Source organism: Nannizzia gypsea, genomic scaffold (genome assembly GCF_000150975.2).
Source record: "Nannizzia gypsea CBS 118893 supercont1.1 genomic scaffold, whole genome shotgun sequence".
NCBI classification, from domain to species: domain Eukaryota; kingdom Fungi; phylum Ascomycota; class Eurotiomycetes; order Onygenales; family Arthrodermataceae; genus Nannizzia; species Nannizzia gypsea.
Genome location: NW_003345201.1, coordinates 1,283,232 through 1,304,740, shown reverse-complemented (window position 1 = coordinate 1,304,740; position 21,509 = coordinate 1,283,232). Strand labels below are relative to the sequence as shown.

Genomic DNA, 21,509 nt, shown 5'->3' with positions numbered 1-21,509 from the left:
CTGATCGAGGGAGTCAACGTCAACTATGCTAATTGACAGTTGTGTATACTCCGTATAGTTATGCGTTCGAAACCTGGGGTTGAAAAGGAAGGAAAAGCCTCGGTAAGAAGCCTGGGTTCGTCTGTGCGTATTCGTTTCTCGTGCGATCGCCTGATGAACCATGAACCAACTCCGTTTCTGCGGGCTGAATCGGCATGCCTGGGAGTTGCTGGAGAAAGGGAGTTTATAGATCCCAGAGAGCAACCAGGGCCCCCCGGGCCGCTAGTCACTTTAAAGCTGGCAACATCGATATTGTTTCCCCAGACGATAACAGATCGTTGGGAAGGCCATCCCAGAATCGCACCACTGCGCTAATTAGCTGTAATATCTGGAGATAACGCTGGCTGGCGAGATTGCGCCTGGCAGGTCAGTTCCATGACAATCAACAAGTGACTAGAGCAGGTCTCGGATGGCGCCTCCGGCCACTCAACGCGCAAGCAGACGGGGGGACAGACCAGGCAAAGCGAGCTGTGGCTTGCACTTACGTTTCGCGCGTGCCAGACATATCAATCTCCTTCCTCTTTGAACGCGCGGAACATACGGAGCGCATGTATATACATGCCCTCAGTCTGTGTATAGAGCGAGTCGTTCGTGTGTTATTCGCTTTGCGCGGCGGAGAAATCTCCACAAGCGACGGCGTCGAGGCAAAGCGACCTTCCTCTTTGGGAAGCCCACCGGTTCCCACTCGCCCGTTCGCCCTCGTCTCTTTTCTTTCTTTTTCCTCCGTCTTCCTCGTCCTCTTAAGGCTGCTGTCTGTTGTCCACCCTCGCTGTGTTTGCGCACTGCAAGGATGGGCTGGAAGCGCATTTGACTGAGCTGCTACCTGCTTCGGCTGCGATATAATTAGTTGGTTATATAACTACAGCGCCGGTCCCGCCTACCGGTCCTCTTGTGTTCCTCCCTCCCTCCCTCTCTCCCTCCCCGGTCCAGTTTGCTCATGGAAGTGCTGCTTGGAGGCTGGATGAAGAGCAACGAGACGCGCAGAGAAGACAGCATCGCAGCCACTACGCAGATACACGTCAGAGGAGAAGGATAACTAGCCAAAGCCGTTCGCATTTGCCTCTCATAGTCCGTCACCATGGGCCTCTCAACCAAGACGATACATGTCCACCGCCACCAGCAGCACCTGAAGTGGTCTCGAGATATCCCACCCGTCCTTACGGTCAACTCGGGTGAGACGGTCACCTTCGATGCGCTTGACGGAAGCAATGGCATGATAACAAGGGATTCCGGCGACGACGCTATATTGAAGTTCGACGTTGCGAGGGCGGACCCTGGATTCGGACCTATCTATGTCAACGACGCCGAGCCCGGAGATGTGCTCAAGGTTGAGATCTTGGACCTGCAACTTGGCGACTGGGCGTGGACTGCTATTGTGCCTAACTTTGGCCTCTTGGCTGATGAGTTTCCGGAAGCGAGGCTTAAGATATGGGACATTGATCCAAGCCTGCCCTACGTCAAGTTCAAGGAAGGCGTGCATATCCGCAAGGCACCCTTTCTCGGCATTATGGCCGTTGCTCCTGGCGTCGAAGGCGAGTTCTCTACCATCCCGCCGCTGGAGACTGGCGGAAATATGGACTGCCGGTACCTCACTGCGGGCTCAACGCTCTACCTGCCCATCCGTACCAAGGGTGCCCTCTTCAGCTGCGGTGACGGCCATACAGCCCAGGGAGACGGAGAGGTCTGCGGAACGGCCGTTGAGACCACTCTCACTGCCTCACTACGCCTGACGGTCTGCAAAGACCAGCCATGGGTTACCTCTCCGCAGTTCCAGACGCCTCCGCTCAAGCAGACGCTCTCTGCGGCAGATATCGACGCCGATAAGGGCGAATACGCTACCATGGGCATCGACTCTGACCTCCTCGAGGCAACTCGGAAAGCAACCCGGAACATGATCGAATGGCTCACTCGCACCAAGGACTTGACGCGAGAGGAGGCCTATATGCTCACCAGTGTGGCAGGCTGTCTCAAGATGGTCGAGGTCGTTGACATGCCCAACTATGCTATTGTAATGACAATGCCACTAAGCATATTTGTGGCCCCAGATCGGCCAAATGGAACGGCTACCTGAATTTTTCAACCTATATATGCATTTACTTTTGGAGCGTTACTTTCATGATTCATTCTACTCGTTGGTTTTCCTTGCACTTCTGATGCCTGCTCTCTTCCACATAATTCTCACATGTTTATTTCTTGCGCCATGAATGCATATAAGACTGCTCACATCCAATACACAACCAACGCATGCATAACATAATAAAATATACCCATAGGCATGGATTCGATATTCGGCCCCCATGTCATGCACTAGATGTACATACATTCACCCACATATTTCCGTCATCCTGGTCCCGTTCGCCTGGGATTTCCCGCAGCTCGGATGCTGAAGGAGTTAACCGACGCTTGGCTGCACTGCACCTGGTCTATACACTCTGCGTGCTATGCATTTCACCGTCTCTTCATACTCCATATATTTAAAAGATACCCCTTTCAAGGCATTCCTCGGCGGCATGCACTTACATGCATATTTGCTCAGCCAAGAGCGACCAAAAAACACTGCATGGCATGATATATAACGATAGAAACAATGAACAAGATTGAGGAGCGCGCCCTTTTAGCTGCATAATTATCCTTGCTTAGTCTAGGGTAAAAGTAACTGGATGATCTGATCTAAACAGCACTTGCATTCAATCATATAACCAGCTAGAAACTAGAATCCCCCGACAAAGCCCATCAAGTAACTATAATATAAGTATGTTTTACTCGACCTCCCTCGGGAAAAACACAATGCCATAAAGCGCTCATTCCATGCATAGTGACAATAATACGAATGAATGGATCACCACCAGACGAGCATTTGATACCACGTTGCTAGGAAGTAAAACGACCTGCCTAAACAAGAAGGTCGTTAACTCGCAGGGTAATGGAAAAAAATTATTCCCCGTATGCATGTGCTGTGACATAATATTCGGAGTTTTATCGCATAGCCTGCGTTCTGTGCAGAAACAGAAAAGAAGCAAAAAAAAGGCTCTCTCGCTTGCGACGGAAGGAATGTGGATCTGCCCGTATCTTAGAAGTTTGAAGTTGATGGTTCGAAGCTTGACAAGTGGCCGGAGGCTTGAGTGAAGCAATCGGACTTTCAAAACCGGAAAGATTGAGCCGTCAACGTGGGAAATGGGGCCGGCCTATAAGGAGTAATATGGATATGTCGAAGGAGAGACAAAAACGGATATAAATAGACAAATATGGAGATATGGACCGTTCATTAACCATGCATACCGTTGGCTTATTCCGTCATGATATAGCCTGGATCTATACACATAGTTAAGATAGCAGATACAGTTAATACTTGATAGGGGTATGGAAAAATAGGAGCCCAGTAAAATGGGTCGAATGACAGGAGTGAAGACATAAAACCCCTGAAATAAAGCTTGTTCATAATGCAATACAAGAATAGAAACGGAAATAACCGTGTTTGAAAGGCGTAGAATAGATGAAAAAAAATAGAAATTAAAAAATAGGGTGAGTGCAAGAGCAATGGTATGTGCGTAAGGTGGGAACAGAAATGAAACACTTTTTTGCCGTAAGGTGGATGGAGCAAATGCTTTTTACTCTGACTTGCGGATGTATGCCACCGGGCCTTCGTACACTTTTCTTCCGTGAATAAGGTACTGGGCAATGGCGAACAGGATAACGGCACCCCATACCAGGGAAGACCAGTTCATGGTCTCGGGAGTGACAATCCTTGTGCTTGGGAAGAAAGTGAAGACGAAGGCAAAGGAGAGGTAGAGGGCGGAGAAGAGGTTGATGCCCATTCCCCAGCTTCCAAGGGAGAATCGTCGTGCAGGCAATGGCTCAGCGCTTCGTCGGCGGTACATGAAGCAGACGATACTCAACACGTAGGAGGCATAGAGAGACCCAACAGTGAGGGAGGCGATGGCATTGAATGCAGCAGTAGAGCCGATGTTAATTAGCGACAGAAGGATAGTGATGAAAGTAGTAGCGAGAACAGCATTGACTGGGATCTTAGACTTCGGGTCAACATCGGCGAAGAATTTGGAGAAAGGAAGGGCGTTGTCTCGGGCGAATGCAAAGGCCTGGCGAGAGCAAGTGGCGAGAATACTGATGGCACTGCAGACTTCGAGGACAAGGATGATGCATGCCAGACCAGTGGTGGCGCTCGTGGAGCCAGTGGCATGGTAGTAAGCTGAAAGGAAGGAGAAGCCACTCGGGGGCGTAAGGATAGAGTCATCGACTGGGCCCATGGTGAAGAGGAAGGTGATCAACATCACGAAACCAAGGCTGCCGTTGATGATGGCAGTGAAGATCATGCACCATGGAACAACTTTAGAGGCATCCTTGATTTCCTCAGCTGCATCGGGAGTCAGTATCTCATCTGGACATAACTGTAAATGCTTTCAAGACGACCAACTTACCAATATGGGTTGCGCCATCAGGGCCCAAGAAGGAGAAGATGGGACTAATCTGGCCAACAAGGACGGCAACACCAACTGTAGACCAGCCACCAAAGTTGGTGAACTCAGTGAAGACCTCCTTGGAGGGGGCCTTGTCTCCCATAACCCAGAGCGTGATCATGGTAGCAAAGAATCCGAAGACGTGGAGAATGAGAATCAGTCCTTCCAAGCTGGGGAGGTGACCAGCAGCATAGGTGTTGATGAAGGTAGCAATGAGCGCAATGGCAAAGGTAAGCAGGGTTCCATGCCATCTCTGGGCGACATATGCATCGCCGTAGTTCAGCTGGAGGAATCCCTGGATGAGAGTACCGCAGAGGAAGCAGATACTGGCAAAGCCGCCCTGCCATCCCAGCACGGAAAGCCAGCCTGAAAAAACCAACAGTTAGCACTGAATGCATGAAGACGAACAAAACATGGGTATAGCCGTCTTACCAGTGATATAACTCAGGAACTTTTGATATTTGGGACTAGCAAACTCAGAGACCCAGTGATATTGACCTCCGGATGTTGGAGAACTGTTTTTTATTACGATTGTTAGCTAGCGATTCAAATGCATGAGGTATATAGTATGCATTAACTTACATGGAAGCAATCTCAGCCATGGATATTACTGAGCAGAAGAAGCCGACGAAGGTGGCAATGTACATGTAGACCATGCCAGCCTTTCCACCGTTCACCAGGGCAAGAGTCGAAGTACTGCTCATGAGAAGAGGACATGTTTAGTTCACGTTCGATCATCATCACCATCAGTCTGTCTTGCAGGAGATTGAGCTTTCAACATACAGTAGAACCGACTCCCATGTTGCCATCAGCGTGCAAGTGAAGCCGAGTGTGGACAGGAAACGGAAATTTCTCTATCAATGCCAGTCAGTAAAAAAGGTCCAGCTATCTCTGGTCGCCGTTACTTCAGAGGCAAATCTCACGTTGAACTGCTGTGGTTTCCCCAGCCGGGACATGTCTTTCTGGTCGTTGTTGGAGGCATCGTCGGCGGAGTTGAAGCTAACGTCCAGGTCGCCTTTGCCGGTCTCAACAACGCCTGCTTCGAACATCTTGTCGTCTGGCTGTCTCTGCGTCTCTTGCGGTCTCTTTGTCTGCTAATTCTCGATGTAGCAGTGGTTATCGTCGCAAAACCAGGCCGAATGAGGCGGGTACACGAGTTTGATTGACGGGCGAAAGGATATGCCTGGAGAGACGGCGTACGAGGGCAGAGGATCAAATTGAAGCCTGCTGCTAGTAATTAAATATCTTGTCTCGTCTCGTCGACTTTGGCTAAGAGCAGAGTCTCGAGGAGCCGCCAAAAGAAGATCTGAACTGATATTTAAACCGAATGTCCGACTTCTGTGACGCCAAAAGCCGCGACTTTTTGAATGACTGAACTAGCCCGTTTAGAGAAGGTCGCGCTCAGCGCCCAAAAAGCACAATTTATATAGCTACAAGGAGTCCCGCCGGAGGGAGGAAACGTGAGCGATAACGAGTGGGAGGCTCCTGTTTGCGCTGCCGGGGGGGGGGTGTCGAGGAAGCAAAAAGAGGGCCCTGGGGGGGCGTCCTGGTGGAGAGCCAGTTATGTACTCCGAACTCCCCCTTGACCACCGAGCTGTCGACGCTGTCAAATGAATATGCCGGATGCACGTCAGACACCTGCCGCTTGCAGTCTAGCACCGAGATGGCTGCGTCTATTGCCTTTTCAACTGGGCTCCGTCCCTGGACATGATCTGGATGGCACAGATATATCAAGCCAGCTGGCGCCGTGGTGACTGCCGCTTGCCGCATGGCTAACCTAACTACGCTGCCGGAAGCGAGTGGGCAGCTCTCTCGCCGGGCACATATAACTAACTATGGAGCACACTTAGCCGTTGCGGGCTTTCCACTGGCTAGTGTCAATCCGGAGACAGCAGGTTGCTACGGCTCTTTCGGCTGGCGATTCTTCCTCTACGGACAGAACTACCCTTGCAGCAAGCCCGGATGAAAGACGGCAGAGGGAAAGACATGCAATCTTGATATGTATGCAGAGCCAGAGAGTGCATCAAGGGCCTGCAACTTTTCATGCATACACGGAGCATATGTACGGAGTAGTTACTGGCAAATGCCTCGACAAGAAGGGGGTTCCAGGGTGTGGATAATCTATCTCGACATGGCATTCCCACGTTGCTGGGAATTATCTCGGACCCTTCTGGATGTCTTCGATTGTAGCCACCAGACCGGATGTCTTGGTCGACTAACTACTTACATTTTTCCTTTTTTCTTCTCCCTTTTTTCTTCTTTCTCCTCGTCTCTCTCTCTTTCGTTCCTGCGTGTCTGTCAAAACAAAAGAAGTTGACTTCGGCGGAACGATATGTATGGAAGCCCCGGTGGAGACCCACGATGGACAGACAGCGAAAAGCTGAATGCCATTACTTAATACAGCACGCCACATCCACTCGCGCCAAATGCTTTCTCCCAGTTCGAAGACCCATGTCCAGAGAGATGCATGGGACAACTTGTTCAAAGCAAGCATATCCTGGGAGTCGACCGAAAAACACCCCTGCCACGGGCTCCTCCGGGCGGACTGAGCGCACAAATGACGAGCACCTTTGGAGGGCTTTGTGCTACCTGCCTCTCCATTTTTTTCCCTGCCGTGCACATACTCATTTGGGCGTCCTTGAGTCCGGGGGCAGGGGTAACAGGGCATATCAGGCCATCTCATCTCATCTGTGCAAGGGGGTTGCATCAGGTTTGTTTGAGCGGCAAGGTGTTGTCTCGAGATGTGCAAGAGGCAACGTTACATTCCTTCCTCCACCATCCATTACAAATGGAGATCTGGTTGTTTGTTTGTTGTTGCTGTTGATCAGCATGGAGACAGGAAGACGAGCGAACCCAGCATCGCGAACGAATAAGAGGAAGAAGTCCGGGAACAACGGCTTCTCGGATTCTCCAGCATGCTACCAGTGAAGTACGGAGTACGGAGTACAGCTACCAGTAACCAATAGCCGGACCGCTGAGTGCGGCAGCGTCTTGGCCAGGGGAAAAGCCTTGCCCCCTTTTTTTCCCATGAAGATATCGTGTACGGAGTAGTTGACCAGGTTGGAGGATAAAGCCCGTACCCCTCCCTATACAGTAGGCAAAAAACCGCGATACCAGGACGACTGAATGCCATGTGCAGGTAAGTGGAGGTAGAGGGTCGTACATATATAGAAGCAAGACATGGCAGGCAGCTATAGCTTGTGGGTTCCAATAGTGCAAGTAACTGCTCCTGTACCCCTTCTTATATACTGACCGGATATTATCACCAGAAGGTTAACTGGTTAGTTCATACATATGTATATGTACTCCGTAACTATATTCAACGGTGGATAGACGGATGGCTTTCGTCTGCGTCCGTTTCCACTTAGTTAGGAAAGCCTTAAACATCAGCACAAGCTTATAATTCACAAGCAGCTGTCAAGTAGTCCGCCTTGTCGACTTGCTCGAAAGCGCGATGAAGCATTTCTCCACAGGGTGGATAGAAGCTACGACCTGGATCCGGATGACAGAAGCTAACGAGCATGCCTTTTGCTGTTGTTAATTTGCCTAACCAAAGATCGGATATGCAAGTATTCACATTCCTTGCTGTGGTCGAAATGGCAATTCTGGAGCAGCGAGATGTTGTTTAGGCGAGCCGTTCATCCTTGCTTTTGATTACATACCCTGTCCTGGGTTCTCATCCCTGTCGTCCATTCATTGGACTCTAATCTCTCGATTCCAGTCGTTCTCCAAGCCCCTTGACTGGCCGCCACTGCTTGGTTAGTTATCCTCGACTACGGAGTACGTCGGTGTATCTTTCTCTCTCTCGCCGTCTGCTGGCCAGCCACGCTTCTGGATGATTGCAGGGGTTGGCAACGGGGCTATTGACGGACCAGGAACACCCCTCCCCCCCACTGCCACGCAGATGTATAATTGCGCCGTGATATAAGTGATTCAGGGTCAAGGTCGACTGTACTCAGTTTCTCGTCTCCCCTGCGAAAACCACGTTGTGAGGTGGGATAGACGCGTTCAGGAGGTAAATTTGGCGTACGAAGTACTCCGTACTGCTTGCCCTTATCAATTACCGATAATTATCGTAGCGTGTGTTTGAGTATTTCAGAGCTTGAGGACAAGAGATCCCAATATGACCTCTGAACATCAAACATGACTGCGACGGAGTTTGATACAAAGGGCAGACAAGATGGAGTATCAGCCAACACCTGACCAGAAGATCAAGTTGGAGCAAAGGAAAAAAGTTAGACAGAGACTAGTTTTGCTTGCTTGCTGCTCTTCTCCGAGTAGTGCCCCGTAGTTATAGTTCTGTACTATAATTATGGGACTTGATGGGCTCCCGTTCCGAAGGGCGCTGGCTGTTAGCTCGTCCGCCTGCATAATCCGATTACTGACTAGCCAGGCCTCAGATAACTCGTGGAAATTGCTTTGCTCGTCTTTTCTGGGGCTGTTCACTAAACAACTGGTTAGTTAGTCGTCTTTGCTAGCTTCAACGCCAGCCGCATCGGAGACTTCCAACTGGCGTCTGTATTTCTTTTTCTCTATCACATCTCCTGAGGTTGTACTCCGTACAGGACATGTCGTCCCCTGGTTAGTTAGCTCTGCTCTATTGTTGTTGTCCTGGCTAGCGAGAGGCGAGCCTTCCAACTTTACAGCTTTACTCCATAGAAGCCTTCTAGCTGGGCTGTATATCCGGTAACCGGACATCTAGATCGGCTCCACTAGCTAGTTTGTTCATCTTTTGAGGCCTTTTCAGCGTGACTGATTGGCCTGATATATGAAAACTTCAAGGTACACATTTTAGTCGTTGGATTCTCCCCTTTCTCTCGGGACTCGTTTTTGGGACATGATTCGTTCGCGTTATAATTATTTTTTCTCTCACAGGGAAGAAGATGGCGATTCAACTCACTTGAATCAGTTAATATGTTCGCGATGTCGGCTGCTAGATGGTGATGTGCAGGGAAGATGCATGCAGGGGACATCTGCACGTACTTGTGCATGTACTTGCACTATTCGTCTTTGCACTGCAGGTTGATATTCGAAAAGGGTATCTGTCACCGACCCGGGCGAGTGTCTCCAGGCAACGGAGCCTCCGCTTCCCCTTGCCTCTCTTCTCCAAGATCCTTCGAAAAGGAACAAGCATCCTGTCAAAGAACGAGTAATTAAGAGAAAGAAAACCTCGAACGGAGTCTCTGACATGCTAGCCTCTTGGGCATTCGACGTATCTCTCGTATCAGGATGTCTGGCACTAGAGCCCTTAGCCCTTCACTAAGCATATTCACAGGTTAGCCTTTTCTCCATAACGGATTTCGGATACAAGGGCGATCAAACCGAAAAAGACCATCCTTTGCATACTTAGTTTGGGATTTCTTCGCTTGGGGAAGAGGTTGAGCTGCTGTAGGGTGATGACGATGATGCTGTTTCTGCGGCTTCTACTTCTACTATCGTTGTTTCTTACACCGCCTGTATATGTATAGAGAACCCTGAAGGTCCGACAGGGGTCTTTGGGCCTTTGATGTATATGCAGAGACCGGCCGCGTTACGGCAAATGCTGGTCTGCTAAACGTATGCCAAGGGGAGGGATCTATAATTATCAAAACATCCCAGTCGAATCGACTTTTGTGCCGCCGAACACGCAAACCAGTCGATGCTACTTTGGATCCGCCGTTTCGTCCCTCGGCTCCGTTTTTTCTGCTACTCGATCAGTTGGGTTGCTGCTAGCCCAGCATAGCTAGCCATCAATAATAATAATGGTATAGTATGGAAAGAGAAGAGTCCTGCTCCCTGCAGCTCCCGGCGGCGCTCGCCCCCCTCCACTCACACCACTCGTGTTGCCTGCCTTGACCGTATACTTGATAGTGAGAGTGTTGTCCCCGCCGTTCAAAAGTCAATAGGACAGCACTTTTTTTCTCTTCGCCAACGCCGTTGCAGAACTTTGTCGGGCTTTGTTTCTTGTAAATTGTTCTTTTATCCACTGGTGATCGGCCTGGGAGTTCGGTGAAAAGCCACGGAAGGAAGAAGATGATATGGTATGTATAGACCTGCAGCCGGTTCAGTCCATCTTCCGATCCTGTCAGGCAATCAATCGATCAAAAGTTCGATCTGAACACTCAATACTTCGGCAAAGGGTATTTACCCTTATTTTTATCATTGTTATATACGCGGACGTTTGCGACCAAGGCTTGAACTTCGTTGACTAGTCAACACTGACAGAGGCGCTTTTCGCCTGAAGTCTGCGCTCTGATGGCTCCGTACCACATCACGGGAGACGAAAATGGACCGCTGGTTGTTGTATCGTCAGCGATCATGGTAACATACATGATACTATGCTACCTGATCAGAGTGTTCATGAGATTCACGATCAACGGTCCGTTTGGGAAAGATGACTGGGCATTGACATTTGGATCAGTAGGTTGCGCTTCTGGCTGATTTCATTCTTCGTATATGGCTAACCATGCACAGCTTATAGCAGTGGTACAAACTGGTTTGAAGATATCAGAGGCATATGCCGGCCTTGGAAGACGAAGGGAGCTTGTACCCATGGAGGAGATTCAGCGCCTTGAAAAGGTACGCTGGTTTAGGGAGCCAGGTTCAGACGCCTATGCATGAGAGAATTCTGAGGCTAATTAATATGGCATATCTAGTTGGCGTATGCTGGCGATATCTTTTATCTTGTCGCACTCGCATTCTCGCGGGTTAGCACTTTTCTACTGATTTCTCGAGTGACTCAACAAAAGAACCACCTTCGGGCAGCACACATGGGTGCTATTGGATCGATGGTCATCAGCATAACATCGGTGTTCCTCATTTGCATGCGTTGCAACCTTTCGCGGCCCTGGGACCTCTTCTCGCCAGGTTGCCCTCAAATTGTACGAACGTTCCCCCCTTGTGTTGAGCGTCTCGCCGTATGTGCCTGGATGTTAATCTGACCTTATTTTTAGTACTCGCGGTGGTATACCATTGAGACCTTGGGCATCATTGTTGAGCTCTATGCGGCGTGGGTTCCTGTATACCTTGTCTGGAGCCTTCAAATGCATCTACGATCAAAGATCATTGTTCTGTTTGCATTTTCCTTCCGCCTTCCGTGAGTAGTACCCACCATTAGAGTCCCTTCATGCGCTATCTGGCAGTTGCTAACCATCCAAACAGTGTTCTGGTAGCAGCAGGTGCGCGCTTATACTATCTTCGTCAGCAGCAAATGCAAGAGGACCTCCTTTTCTATGGCGCCGCCGCATCTGTATGTCTCGAAGTTGAGCTTCATTACGGGCTGATGGCAGCCACGATACCGTGTCTAAAGCCATTCGTGAAATTATTCAACACTGGATGGTTCGACACGAGGGGTGTATCTACCAACAGTGCGGGAGAGCAGTATGCTCTGTCCAATATTACACCTGCCCGGGTCTCGGTAACGACCGAGGCCTCTAAGAAACCATGGAATGATCGGCGCCATGTGCGGCAGCAAAGCGCTTCATCTTCTGCAGGATCTGATATAATGATTATTCGCCAGACCACCGCCTGGGATGTTACTTATGATGTTAATGACCGGGCTGTATGATTCCATGCCTGCTGGCTATTTTCATTATTTTCCCTTTCCTAATGGGGTGGGCTGGTTTCCTTGGTAATGATATGCAGGGGCGCAACGGTGGTCGCGGTAAGAATTTTAATGTGTGCGTTTCGTCTTCGTTTATTTTTCGCTTCTATTTTTTATCCCTTTTATCGTTGTTTTGGCACTTGGATTTTTCCATACCTCCTCTTTCGTGAGGCCCAAAGGCTTCTGATTCCGGTTTGAATAGAGGCCAGCGGCCGGTGCCGTACAAGCACCGAATGGGTATTAATTCATAAAGCCCTTTTGTTTGCTTGGGAGATTGTTAATGGGCGGGTGTTGCCAAAATTTGCCCTGGCTTTGGATGTGGGTGACCTCGGGCGTCGAGGTCCTGTAACATAGCTATATATACCCTTTTTCTGATTCCATTAGCTATTTATACCGCACTGAGAAGTAGACGTGATGTTTGCCGCCAACCATAGCCATAGATAGCTATCACTGTCGTCGTTGTTTATTCTATATTCAAGTTCGCCCCAAAGAACATCCACTTTGCCAAAATTAACATATCACGTGACACAATCAAGCTCTTGAAGACCTTCTCAAGGCGATCGAAGGACGTTTATCTTTCTGCGCGAGCAAGGACGCTTTGCGCATCTCAACCGCCACCAGACATTGCTTGCAGGTGCTGAAGCTTAGATAGCGTTGCGTTTTCCTTAACCTTCCTGTCACTAAGATCTGCACGTTATACATCCGTCTACCGTGGCTGGTGTGAAATTCCGCCGAACTGTGATTCTACGACCAAAGACGAGAAAAGCAGGATAAAATGCTTCCGGGGTCTTTAATTCGGCGTCAATTGCCTCAGGCAGTGGCATTGGGTTCTTCCACTAAACCTTTATTTGTGTCAGGCATCAGCTGCGGTCGATCGTGTACGGCCTTACCCAGCTCGAGTTTGCGGCCTAACTCAACCAGCTTCCCTCGATACTACACTCGACAATCACATCCATATAGCCGCAACGTTCGCCTACGTCGCCAAAGCCCTTCTTCGCCAGTTGCTTCTTGGAGCCGGTCATACTATCACCCTGCCTCCGACCTTTCTCCCTCGAACACCCATTTCTCCCCAGAACAAGCCTCGATACTTTCCCTTGCTCTTTCAAACTATGTCCCCAGGCTTGGATTCACAACTGAAGCTGTTGTTCTTGCAGCACAGGATGCAGGTTACCCAGAGGTTTCCTTGCAGCTGTTTCCCCGTGGAGGAGAAATTGAACTTATCATTTATTGGCTATCAACAAGACGAGCCCTCTTGAAAGAGAAGGTCCAAAATGGAGAGATTTTCGCAGCAGAGGAGAAGCTAAGCGTTGATAAGAAAGCGAAAAGGCTTGTCCTGGAGAGACTTAAAATGAACAGTGATATAATTCAGCATTGGCAAGATGTAAGCTCCTGTTGTCCGTTGTTGCATTCCATGGTCCTTACAACTGACACTATCGATATTCAGGCTCTAGCAGTAATGTCATTACCTGCAAACATTTCCTCATCACTGCATGAGTTATATGAGCTTTCGTCTGATATCCTCTACCTTGCTGGAGATCGCTCTGTAGACTCGTCGTGGTACTCCAAGAGACTTTCCGTGTCAACTGTATATGCCACTGCCGAAATCACTATGACAGAAGATAAATCCGAAGGGTTTACTTCTACAGAAGAGTTTGTTGAAAGACGCTTTGGGGACTCCAATGCTATCACTGGAACCGTTGGTGATGTGAAGACATATCTAGGCTTCCTTGGCGGTAGCTTGGTTGCGGCTGGAAGAAGCCTGGGAATGAAAATATAAAAAGGAGGTAATCCTGCCTCCAAGGAGCGTTTGATTAGTACGTCGGAGATGAAATAGTAGAGTGTAGGATATTCTTAATTAGTTATTGAACATTTGTAGCGTTTTAAAGCGGAGATAATTAGTCCCATGATTGACCTGCATATTTTGATTATGGGCGTTTGATGCTCCACAGCTCCTGTGCCTTGTCGTCAAATTCTTTAAATTCTCGAATCTGTGCATCCATGCCTTTTGCCCAGCTGGTAAGTTCTCGGTACGCTTTTCGAATTGCAGGCGAATCCCACCAGCTGACACCTGCATTGCTGCCTGTTCGCCTGCTCCTGCTCTTGATACTGCTAATCTTGTTTCGTCCATCAAATTGCCTTGCTTTCAATATTTCTCGTGCCCCACGCTGCCGAATTCTTTCTACTAACTCAAGTGTTCTCTTATCAAAGTCGATACCGTTTTCCTCCATTTCTTTCAGTAAAGATACGATAGAGGGTAAGTCGTTGTAAACACGCCAACGGAAATCTATCAGTTCATGAAAGAGTTCCTTTGATGACCCGATGATGAACGAAGCTCGTCCGTGGGATCGGATACTTTCAAACAATCGAGTGGTAAGCGGAGACATTGGAAACTTATTTTGAAGGATCCTTAAAGCATGGAGAAGTGTAGCAGGGTATACATGTCGTACGACAGTTACAATAGGTATGTCTGGATGAACACGAATTGGTTGGTATGGAGTATTGTTGTTTTTGTCAGGGCAGTTGGATAGATCTCCAGCGGCACTATCACCGGTTCCGGAAAGCCTTGCCGTCGAACGGGAAGGCAGCATTTCATCCAAGCCTGCTTGCTTCAACATTGGAAAAATCATGTTCTCGCATATTTTCCAGATCCCGAGATCGCCTTCCCCGTCCACCACAGCATCGTCGATCTTCTTGCAGATTCTCTTTGTTTCAGTTTCTGCTACAGCAAATGCGGCAACAGAAAGATCAATACCGGCAAATTTCGCTTCATCTGGTGATGACGGGTCAACTTCCGTGAATTGAAAGTTGTGTAGTTTATCATTCATGTTTGCTTTCTCCAACTTAGAATTAGAGAGGGTATCTAACGGCTGCTGAAGTTTCTGGCGGTTGCTCGAGCTGTTAAGTTCACTCATTGTCTTTAGAACCGAGCTAAAGATATTTGTTATTTCCCGGTTATCTTGGGCTGGATGACTACCGTTTGGAGCTGTGTTTCCGTTGTGAGATACCGAAAATCCGCCTGCCGTTCTCGAACTTCGGGGCGTAGGAGTAGAAATTGAGGCTTGGGGGTTCGCATGCCGCCGCCCTGGATACGATCGTAGCTCGTCTCGGCTGGAATTCGAAAACAGACATCTCTCTTGATAGCCTGCTGGCCGGCGAGGCTGGTTCGACTGTGGTCGTCGAACTGGAGCTGTTAGAGTCCTAGTAAGGTAGAGAAAAGGGAGATGTGTTGACTCCCGGCAGAGCGCAACAAGGCTGCAGGAATTTGACATCTTTCACCGTCTCATCTGTCCCCTCGGCAGAATGCTTTGTTTCGTCCTGTCGTTTCAACCAATTTTTTTTGTTTTCCTTCATCCATATCACAGCTATCACAACTGGAGTTGAAATGAAACCCAAAGTCCAAAAGGAAACTTTTTTGTTTCCTTCCATCGAAGTTCTGGAATTCACGTGACCACGCGACTCTAAATTGTTTAATTGAACTTTCCGCGTTTTTTGTTCGATAAAGAGAACGACAAGCATTTTGTGTTATTTGCGTTTGTGTGTTGCTCTCTTTTTTGGATACGATATACCATACGGGGAAGCATTGGGGGAACCCGAAAAGGAACATGGCTCCTGTAAAATCTGAACCAGCTACGGAAATGTCCGACTTCGAGAAGCAGCGCTTAGCCAACATCGCGGAGCGCGATGCGCTTCTTAAGAAGATCAGTCTTGAAGCTCAATCCGCAGGTCTGCTGTCCAAGACACCGGCGCCAAAGGCTGGACTGCCAGATAAGAAAAAAGCGGCTCCAAAGAAAGCCAAACGCGAGAAAGAAGCAGCGCCTGTTCCCCGCCGATCCTCTGCTCGTCTCGCAGGCCTAACCCCGGATAGCGAGATTGCAAAGCGCAAGATTGAAGAAGCCTATGAAGTAGAAAGGTTACAAATGGAAGCGAAAAAAAGGCGAGTAACTGGGGACTTGCGGATGGATGAAATCGAAGTTAAAGGGAAATGGGAGGCCCTCACTCTGGACTCTCTTGCTACCAACAGGCCAGCGAGGCATGAGAGAACCTTTGGCGAAGAGGACATAAAGAAGACTACCGACAAAGATCTGAAGGCTATGAGGGAAAAGATGAGCGGGCTAAATCTCTGGGATGCTTGGGAGCCTAATAGTGTGTTTTATCCCAATTACCTTTCCCAGATTGTACTTATATCAACACTAACATTTAGCGTTCAAGGGATCAAAATTACTTCTGAACGAATATATACGATGCTATTTCACCCCACTGAATCTAAACCATTGATATTTGCTGGTGATAAGATCGGAAACTTGGGAATTCTTGATGCTTCACAGAATGCTCCTGGGGAGGAGGAAGATGATGACCCCGTAGTCACAACAATTAAACCTCATAGTCGGCCAATCGCTGCTATGTACATACACTCTTCCAGCCCATCGAAACTTTATACCGCCAGCTATGATAGCTCTATCCGGCAACTGGATTTGGAAAAATCCTTGGCCACGGAGGCTTATGTCTCCGATGGTGCTGGCCTGTCTGGCGTTGATATGTCTCCTGGGGATCCTCATACTCTATACTTCTCAACATTGAACGGTGTTGTTGGCCGATATGATACCCGGAATAATGCAACTAAACCTGATGGTTCCGCTAAAGATGACGAAAATTACAATGCAGACGAATGGCAGCTAGCCGACAACAAAATCGGTGGCTTTTCTATCTGTCCAACCAAACCTCAATACATTGCGACAGCCTCTTTAGACCGAACTATGAAAGTTTGGGATCTTAGATATCTATCTAAGAAAACTCCCACAGCTGTGGCAGAGCACACGAGTCCGCTATCCGTTTCTCATGCGGCGTTCAACAGCGCCGGCCAGATAGCAACCTCATCTTATGACAACACTCTCAAGCTCTACAATTTTGGAGCCTTTGACCTGAAGTCTCGAAAATCCACTGAAACTCTAACAATTGAACCTGACGCAATGATTGATCATAATTGCCAGACGGGGCGATGGGTTACAATGTACGTTTTCCTCCTTCCTCATTTTGCCCTATACTTTGCCTTTCTAACAAATAGTCTAGCCTCCGACCACAATGGCAAGCGGCTCCTCAGTCAGCGATTCAGCGATTCTGTATAGCCAATATGAACCGTTTTGTTGACATTTACACCGCCAAGGGTGAACAATTAGCCCAGCTAGGAGGCGAGGGCATCACGGCTGTCCCGGCCGTTACCGTTTTCCATCCCACAAAGGATTGGGTGGTAGGTGGTACGGGACGTGGGAAGGTGTGTCTATGGATGTGATACATAATAAATGGCCCATCTTTCCACCTCATTTAGACTTTTAATTTACAATTATCTCTACGACCTCTGTTACTGAAAATTTTGGTATCAGAAAATCTTGCACTGAACACCAGCTTATCATTATATAATTATAAACATGCCAATGTTTTGGCCTCATCGGATCATCTATGATGAATGCAGATTTAAACATCAGTGTGCACGAGGGTTTTACAACATGGTTAAAAATTGGCGTCTATTAACATGCAAAAATGCGTCTTGATCCCGCACAGATAGGAATTCTAAATGCACATGACACCATATGCCAAAGAGGTAATTAGATGTCTCTGATGACGAATACGACGCGCTCATTCGATTTTTTAACGTCTTGAGGAGCGTCATTTCGAATAGGGGACTATGGCAGTTCCATGCTAGAGAAACATGCCTCCGTGGATTGATTCAACAACAACGGTATAGAGTCAAGGTGACATATCACATAAAAGCATCTTCTGCCGTTTTGTGAACTTCTCCTCTGTTTTATATGACAAGGACGCCTCGATGGCAATGTTAATACGTCGCTTGGCGGGTAGCTGCGTAGGAGTTGTGGCGGTTAAAAGCAATTGGCTCTTTGGTTCTTCTGACAAGGGGGCAGTATTTGCGGCTAAAATTCGAGCAGAACGTCCATATTGATTGCGGATGCATGCCTCTCGGACTGCAAGGCCAAGTGCAAGGGCGACCTGTCTTGCTACACTATTTCCGACGATTTTCCATTGGTGAACAGGGCTACCTATAAGTACTTCGTTGTCCGGGTATCCCTGTGCACGCCTCACCTCCTGAACTGTTACCAAGCGATTTTCCTGCCAGTGAAGCCAACGGCCTGTAAATATACAGAAAGGACAGACCGAGGTTGTAACTGTTGGAAATAGTTTTTTAGGGTGGACTCGGGACCAGGCTTTGCAGTTTCCACGTTTTATCCGTTCAGGATGGTCAGCAGGATCAGCCCAACCTCTTGCTATGGCTTCTATTAACCCTTGGCTCCGAGGACGCTTGGGAATGCTCTGTATTAATGCCTGCCTTCCTTCAGACTCAATTCGAGAAGGACGGTGGTCTGGCCAGGTTATAGACATTATTCGTGCAGTGTTTATAGGAGGTAGGTCCCTTGTAGCTGAGCTTGCGGATATAAAGTCGAAAACAGGAGTATCCCAGCGCCTTTCTCCAAAAGTTGAGCCATTCGGGTTATCACCAAGGGTACGCGATTTAGTTCCAGGCGGATGCGAGTGAGTTAAAGGAGGATGTTCTATGATGTGAAGACCCGGAGCAGTGACCGCAATAAAAAGCCTAGATCTGCTCTGGGGAGCACCAAAGTTCCATGCGTCTAGGTTGAAAACACGAGCCTGATAGCCCATGCCGACAAAGGCACATAAAAGCTGGGAAAGGGGATTCTGTTCATGCGTCCGGCTAGCCATTCCGGTCACATTTTCGAGTATCGCATATTGGGGCCGGTAAAAGTCGACATAGCTTGCGACGGATGTAATCATCGATGAGTTTCGCATTGACATCTCATTATGTCTATGGGCGTTAGCGGTCGAGTAGCCCTGACAGGGACTGCCTGCTGAAATGAAATGAACGTCTCCTATTCCAGCAATATACTCGTGTTCTTCCCCTCTGAAGGCCTGGGACAAGTAATCGTTGACGGACCCGCAAAATAAGTTCAATCCTTTACCGTCAGGGTGATTCGCCCTGTAGGTTAGCATCTGCTGAAGGCCCCATTCCACAGCCCATTTGCTTTCGATCGCCGTTCCTTCTTCGAGACCTCGGTCGAATGTCCCTCCACCGCTGAATAGATTTAGAGCCTTTAGCTTAGGCAAAGCAGGGTTGGAAGGGTCGAACCCTTCCCTGAGATTCGGAGGAAAATTCAAAGGGACCAAATTCTCTTCATCCTTTCGATAGATGATATAGAACGCATCTCCTGTCCCGTCTCTATTATAAGGACATGGAATATTAGATATTTGAACGGGTTTGAAAACGCGGATGTGACAATGCCTTTTAATGCGGCGTATTGGAACGGAATGATAATCGTCACAGTGAACCAATTCATTGGGACGACAGTTTTTCTCCCCAAGGTCTCGATGGTATATGAAAACTCGTAGAACAGCTTCCTCTGCCCCTATGCTGATAATCTCAGCAGGTTTTAGTTTGTTTGAGAACTGTGCCAGCACAGTATCACCAACTTTGAAATTTTGCGTAGGCTCTTTAGGAGCCCTACAATGACAGGTAAAATCACTGTCACTCAAAGTTCTAAAAGTTTCGTCTTTCGTCTGGTAAGTCTGCCGTACGAATAGCGTTGAGCCATCTCGGTCTTCATCAAAAGAGAAAAAGTCAACCGCAACCTTTTTGACCACGTCCTTGGCCAATATTTCGCCTTCCTTACAATTGCAATGATCGCTCAAGAATAGCTCATTGCTATGCGGGTACGTCATATTGGAGCAAACAGTATCAGTTGGGCGGTACAGCCAAAGCAACCGAAGATCACGATGCTTACCGGGACCAAACCCTTGGACGAGAGCATACCAGTACTCTTCCTCTCCTTTCCAGATGGACTCGTCATCCTTTTTTAAAGTAACAACATCACCAATGGCAATATCCCCAGTCACGCTAGTTCTTCTTTTAGTCCCAAGGAGTGCGCTGTTAGTCTGCCGCCTCACCATCTCCTTGTGTTGGCGTTCGACTTCAGGGGCAAATTGAACTTTCTGGAGATGGTTGGACCAGGGCATATTCTTAAAACAGTTGTGAACGAATGGAGTGACGACAGTGTTCTTCACTACTGTAGGCTGCTCTGTAATAACCGGTGTTTCCGAAAGTCCAAGTTCGTCCCAGAGGGTATGGTGACTGTACGAAGAAAAATCAATAGTAAACGACTGCCCTCGCAGAAACTTGCCATGCGCATTCACAGCATGTCGAAAATCCCGGGAACCATATTTTCCTAGCCATGAGATAAACTCTGGCTTCTCATTGTGACAGCCTAGTAGCCAATCGTGAAAATCTTCCTTGAAGTGGTTAAGGGTGACGTCTCGCTTTTCGTCTGCGTGGAGATAATCGACGAAATGCTTAGCCAGGTCAGCTAACCAGGTAAAGAAACAGTGATATGGCTCATAAGCTAATGAAGGCTCCCCCAGACGGTACCATATACCCTTCTGTTGACAGTGTGTGGATTGTATCCAGATATCCTCTCCCACGGTATGCAGGTCGGGATCCTCATAGCCACCAAGAGAGACTCTACTGAATGAAATCTGCTTTAGGTAGAAATGGCCAACGGTAGAATCTACCTCTCCCTCAGGCCTGATTATGCCGTCGAAGAAGAAAATCGTACCGCCCTCCTTGTTGGCAACGTCGTTAAGTGGCACCATACCAGCCCGGCGTCCATTCCCGCCCGTGCGGCTGTAGATTGTATAATCATCCAGAACGAAGCTGACGAACTCTGAGCCGCCATATTCTTTCCGAGCGCTATCGTGCGCAAGGAACAGGGTATTCACAGCATGCCATTCCTTGCATATGGGGTATGGCGACGGATGGCCTTCATAAGCTGATGGCGGGCTAGTTAGGGGTGGACAAACTATGCCCACTAACTCATTTCCCGGCTTTTTATGCTGAACTTCCTCTAACCCCACGAGGTCCTTGTCCACGGAAGACTCGTCTGTCGTTACATCATTTCCAGTGAATACTGACGGGTCGTTCGAGGCGGATGTCGAGCTCATCTTCCGTGGCGAGGCAGTATCACAATGAGCAAGTCCGAACACAATGCTTGCTATTTCATTTTTTCTTTTTAGGTACCTATCGTTTCCGGGCTGTATAGTTGCAAGTCTACACCGTTTTTCTATTAGTATAATCCATATATAAAGCTCAATTGATTTGGTAGGGGGAGTGTCATGCTACTAACCGTACCTATTTCATGCCGGCTGCCGGTCAAATATAACTGGCGATAGTTGGTCAATTAGCCTCAATTTCACTTATGTACTCCGTACCGAGAGTCCACCTTCGTCATCTCCTATTATTCTTCATCCGTGTCTTCCTTTCGTCCTCTTCTAACCCATCATCCGCCGTTTCTTTTCGTCGCGTCGCGTCAACGGCAGGTGGTCACGTGTTGCCAATT

The 21,509-nt window shown here is 48.4% G+C and overlaps 8 protein-coding genes across 8 annotated transcripts; 4 read left to right on the top strand and 4 right to left on the bottom strand.

The window, feature by feature from the left end:
- Positions 1-23: 23 nt before the first annotated feature.
- MGYG_00474 (hypothetical protein) lies at positions 24-544 on the bottom strand (the record flags this gene model as incomplete). The annotated part of the gene is made up of 2 exons (XM_003176337.1): positions 24-345; positions 525-544. The coding sequence occupies 2 exons, from the start codon at positions 542-544 to the stop codon at positions 24-26; spliced, it is 342 nt and encodes a 113-aa protein (XP_003176385.1).
- Positions 545-1,117: 573 nt separating this feature from the next.
- On the top strand, positions 1,118-2,110 carry MGYG_00473 (acetamidase/formamidase; the record flags this gene model as incomplete). The annotated part of the gene is made up of 1 exon (XM_003176336.1): positions 1,118-2,110. One exon carries the CDS (start codon positions 1,118-1,120, stop codon positions 2,108-2,110), a length of 993 nt encoding a protein of 330 aa, XP_003176384.1.
- A 1,537-nt stretch (positions 2,111-3,647) lies between these two features.
- Positions 3,648-5,563, bottom strand: MGYG_00472 (hypothetical protein; the record flags this gene model as incomplete). Its single annotated transcript, XM_003176335.1, has 6 exons — positions 3,648-4,411; positions 4,476-4,880; positions 4,947-5,029; positions 5,097-5,210; positions 5,298-5,368; positions 5,438-5,563. The coding sequence occupies 6 exons, from the start codon at positions 5,561-5,563 to the stop codon at positions 3,648-3,650; spliced, it is 1,563 nt and encodes a 520-aa protein (XP_003176383.1).
- Positions 5,564-10,748: 5,185 nt separating this feature from the next.
- MGYG_00471 (hypothetical protein) lies at positions 10,749-12,060 on the top strand (the record flags this gene model as incomplete). The annotated part of the gene is made up of 5 exons (XM_003176334.1): positions 10,749-10,913; positions 10,968-11,072; positions 11,150-11,410; positions 11,447-11,589; positions 11,655-12,060. The coding sequence occupies 5 exons, from the start codon at positions 10,749-10,751 to the stop codon at positions 12,058-12,060; spliced, it is 1,080 nt and encodes a 359-aa protein (XP_003176382.1).
- An 811-nt stretch (positions 12,061-12,871) lies between these two features.
- MGYG_00470 (ubiquinone biosynthesis protein COQ9) lies at positions 12,872-13,873 on the top strand (the record flags this gene model as incomplete). The annotated part of the gene is made up of 2 exons (XM_003176333.1): positions 12,872-13,477; positions 13,541-13,873. The coding sequence occupies 2 exons, from the start codon at positions 12,872-12,874 to the stop codon at positions 13,871-13,873; spliced, it is 939 nt and encodes a 312-aa protein (XP_003176381.1).
- A 148-nt stretch (positions 13,874-14,021) lies between these two features.
- MGYG_00469 (hypothetical protein) lies at positions 14,022-15,365 on the bottom strand (the record flags this gene model as incomplete). Its single annotated transcript, XM_003176332.1, has 1 exon — positions 14,022-15,365. The coding sequence occupies one exon, from the start codon at positions 15,363-15,365 to the stop codon at positions 14,022-14,024; it is 1,344 nt and encodes a 447-aa protein (XP_003176380.1).
- Positions 15,366-15,698: 333 nt separating this feature from the next.
- Positions 15,699-17,383, top strand: MGYG_00468 (WD repeat-containing protein; the record flags this gene model as incomplete). The annotated part of the gene is made up of 3 exons (XM_003176331.1): positions 15,699-16,239; positions 16,306-17,104; positions 17,164-17,383. The coding sequence occupies 3 exons, from the start codon at positions 15,699-15,701 to the stop codon at positions 17,381-17,383; spliced, it is 1,560 nt and encodes a 519-aa protein (XP_003176379.1).
- A 455-nt stretch (positions 17,384-17,838) lies between these two features.
- On the bottom strand, positions 17,839-21,114 carry MGYG_00467 (hypothetical protein; the record flags this gene model as incomplete). The annotated part of the gene is made up of 1 exon (XM_003176330.1): positions 17,839-21,114. The coding sequence occupies one exon, from the start codon at positions 21,112-21,114 to the stop codon at positions 17,839-17,841; it is 3,276 nt and encodes a 1,091-aa protein (XP_003176378.1).
- Between the last annotated feature and the right edge of the window lie 395 nt (positions 21,115-21,509).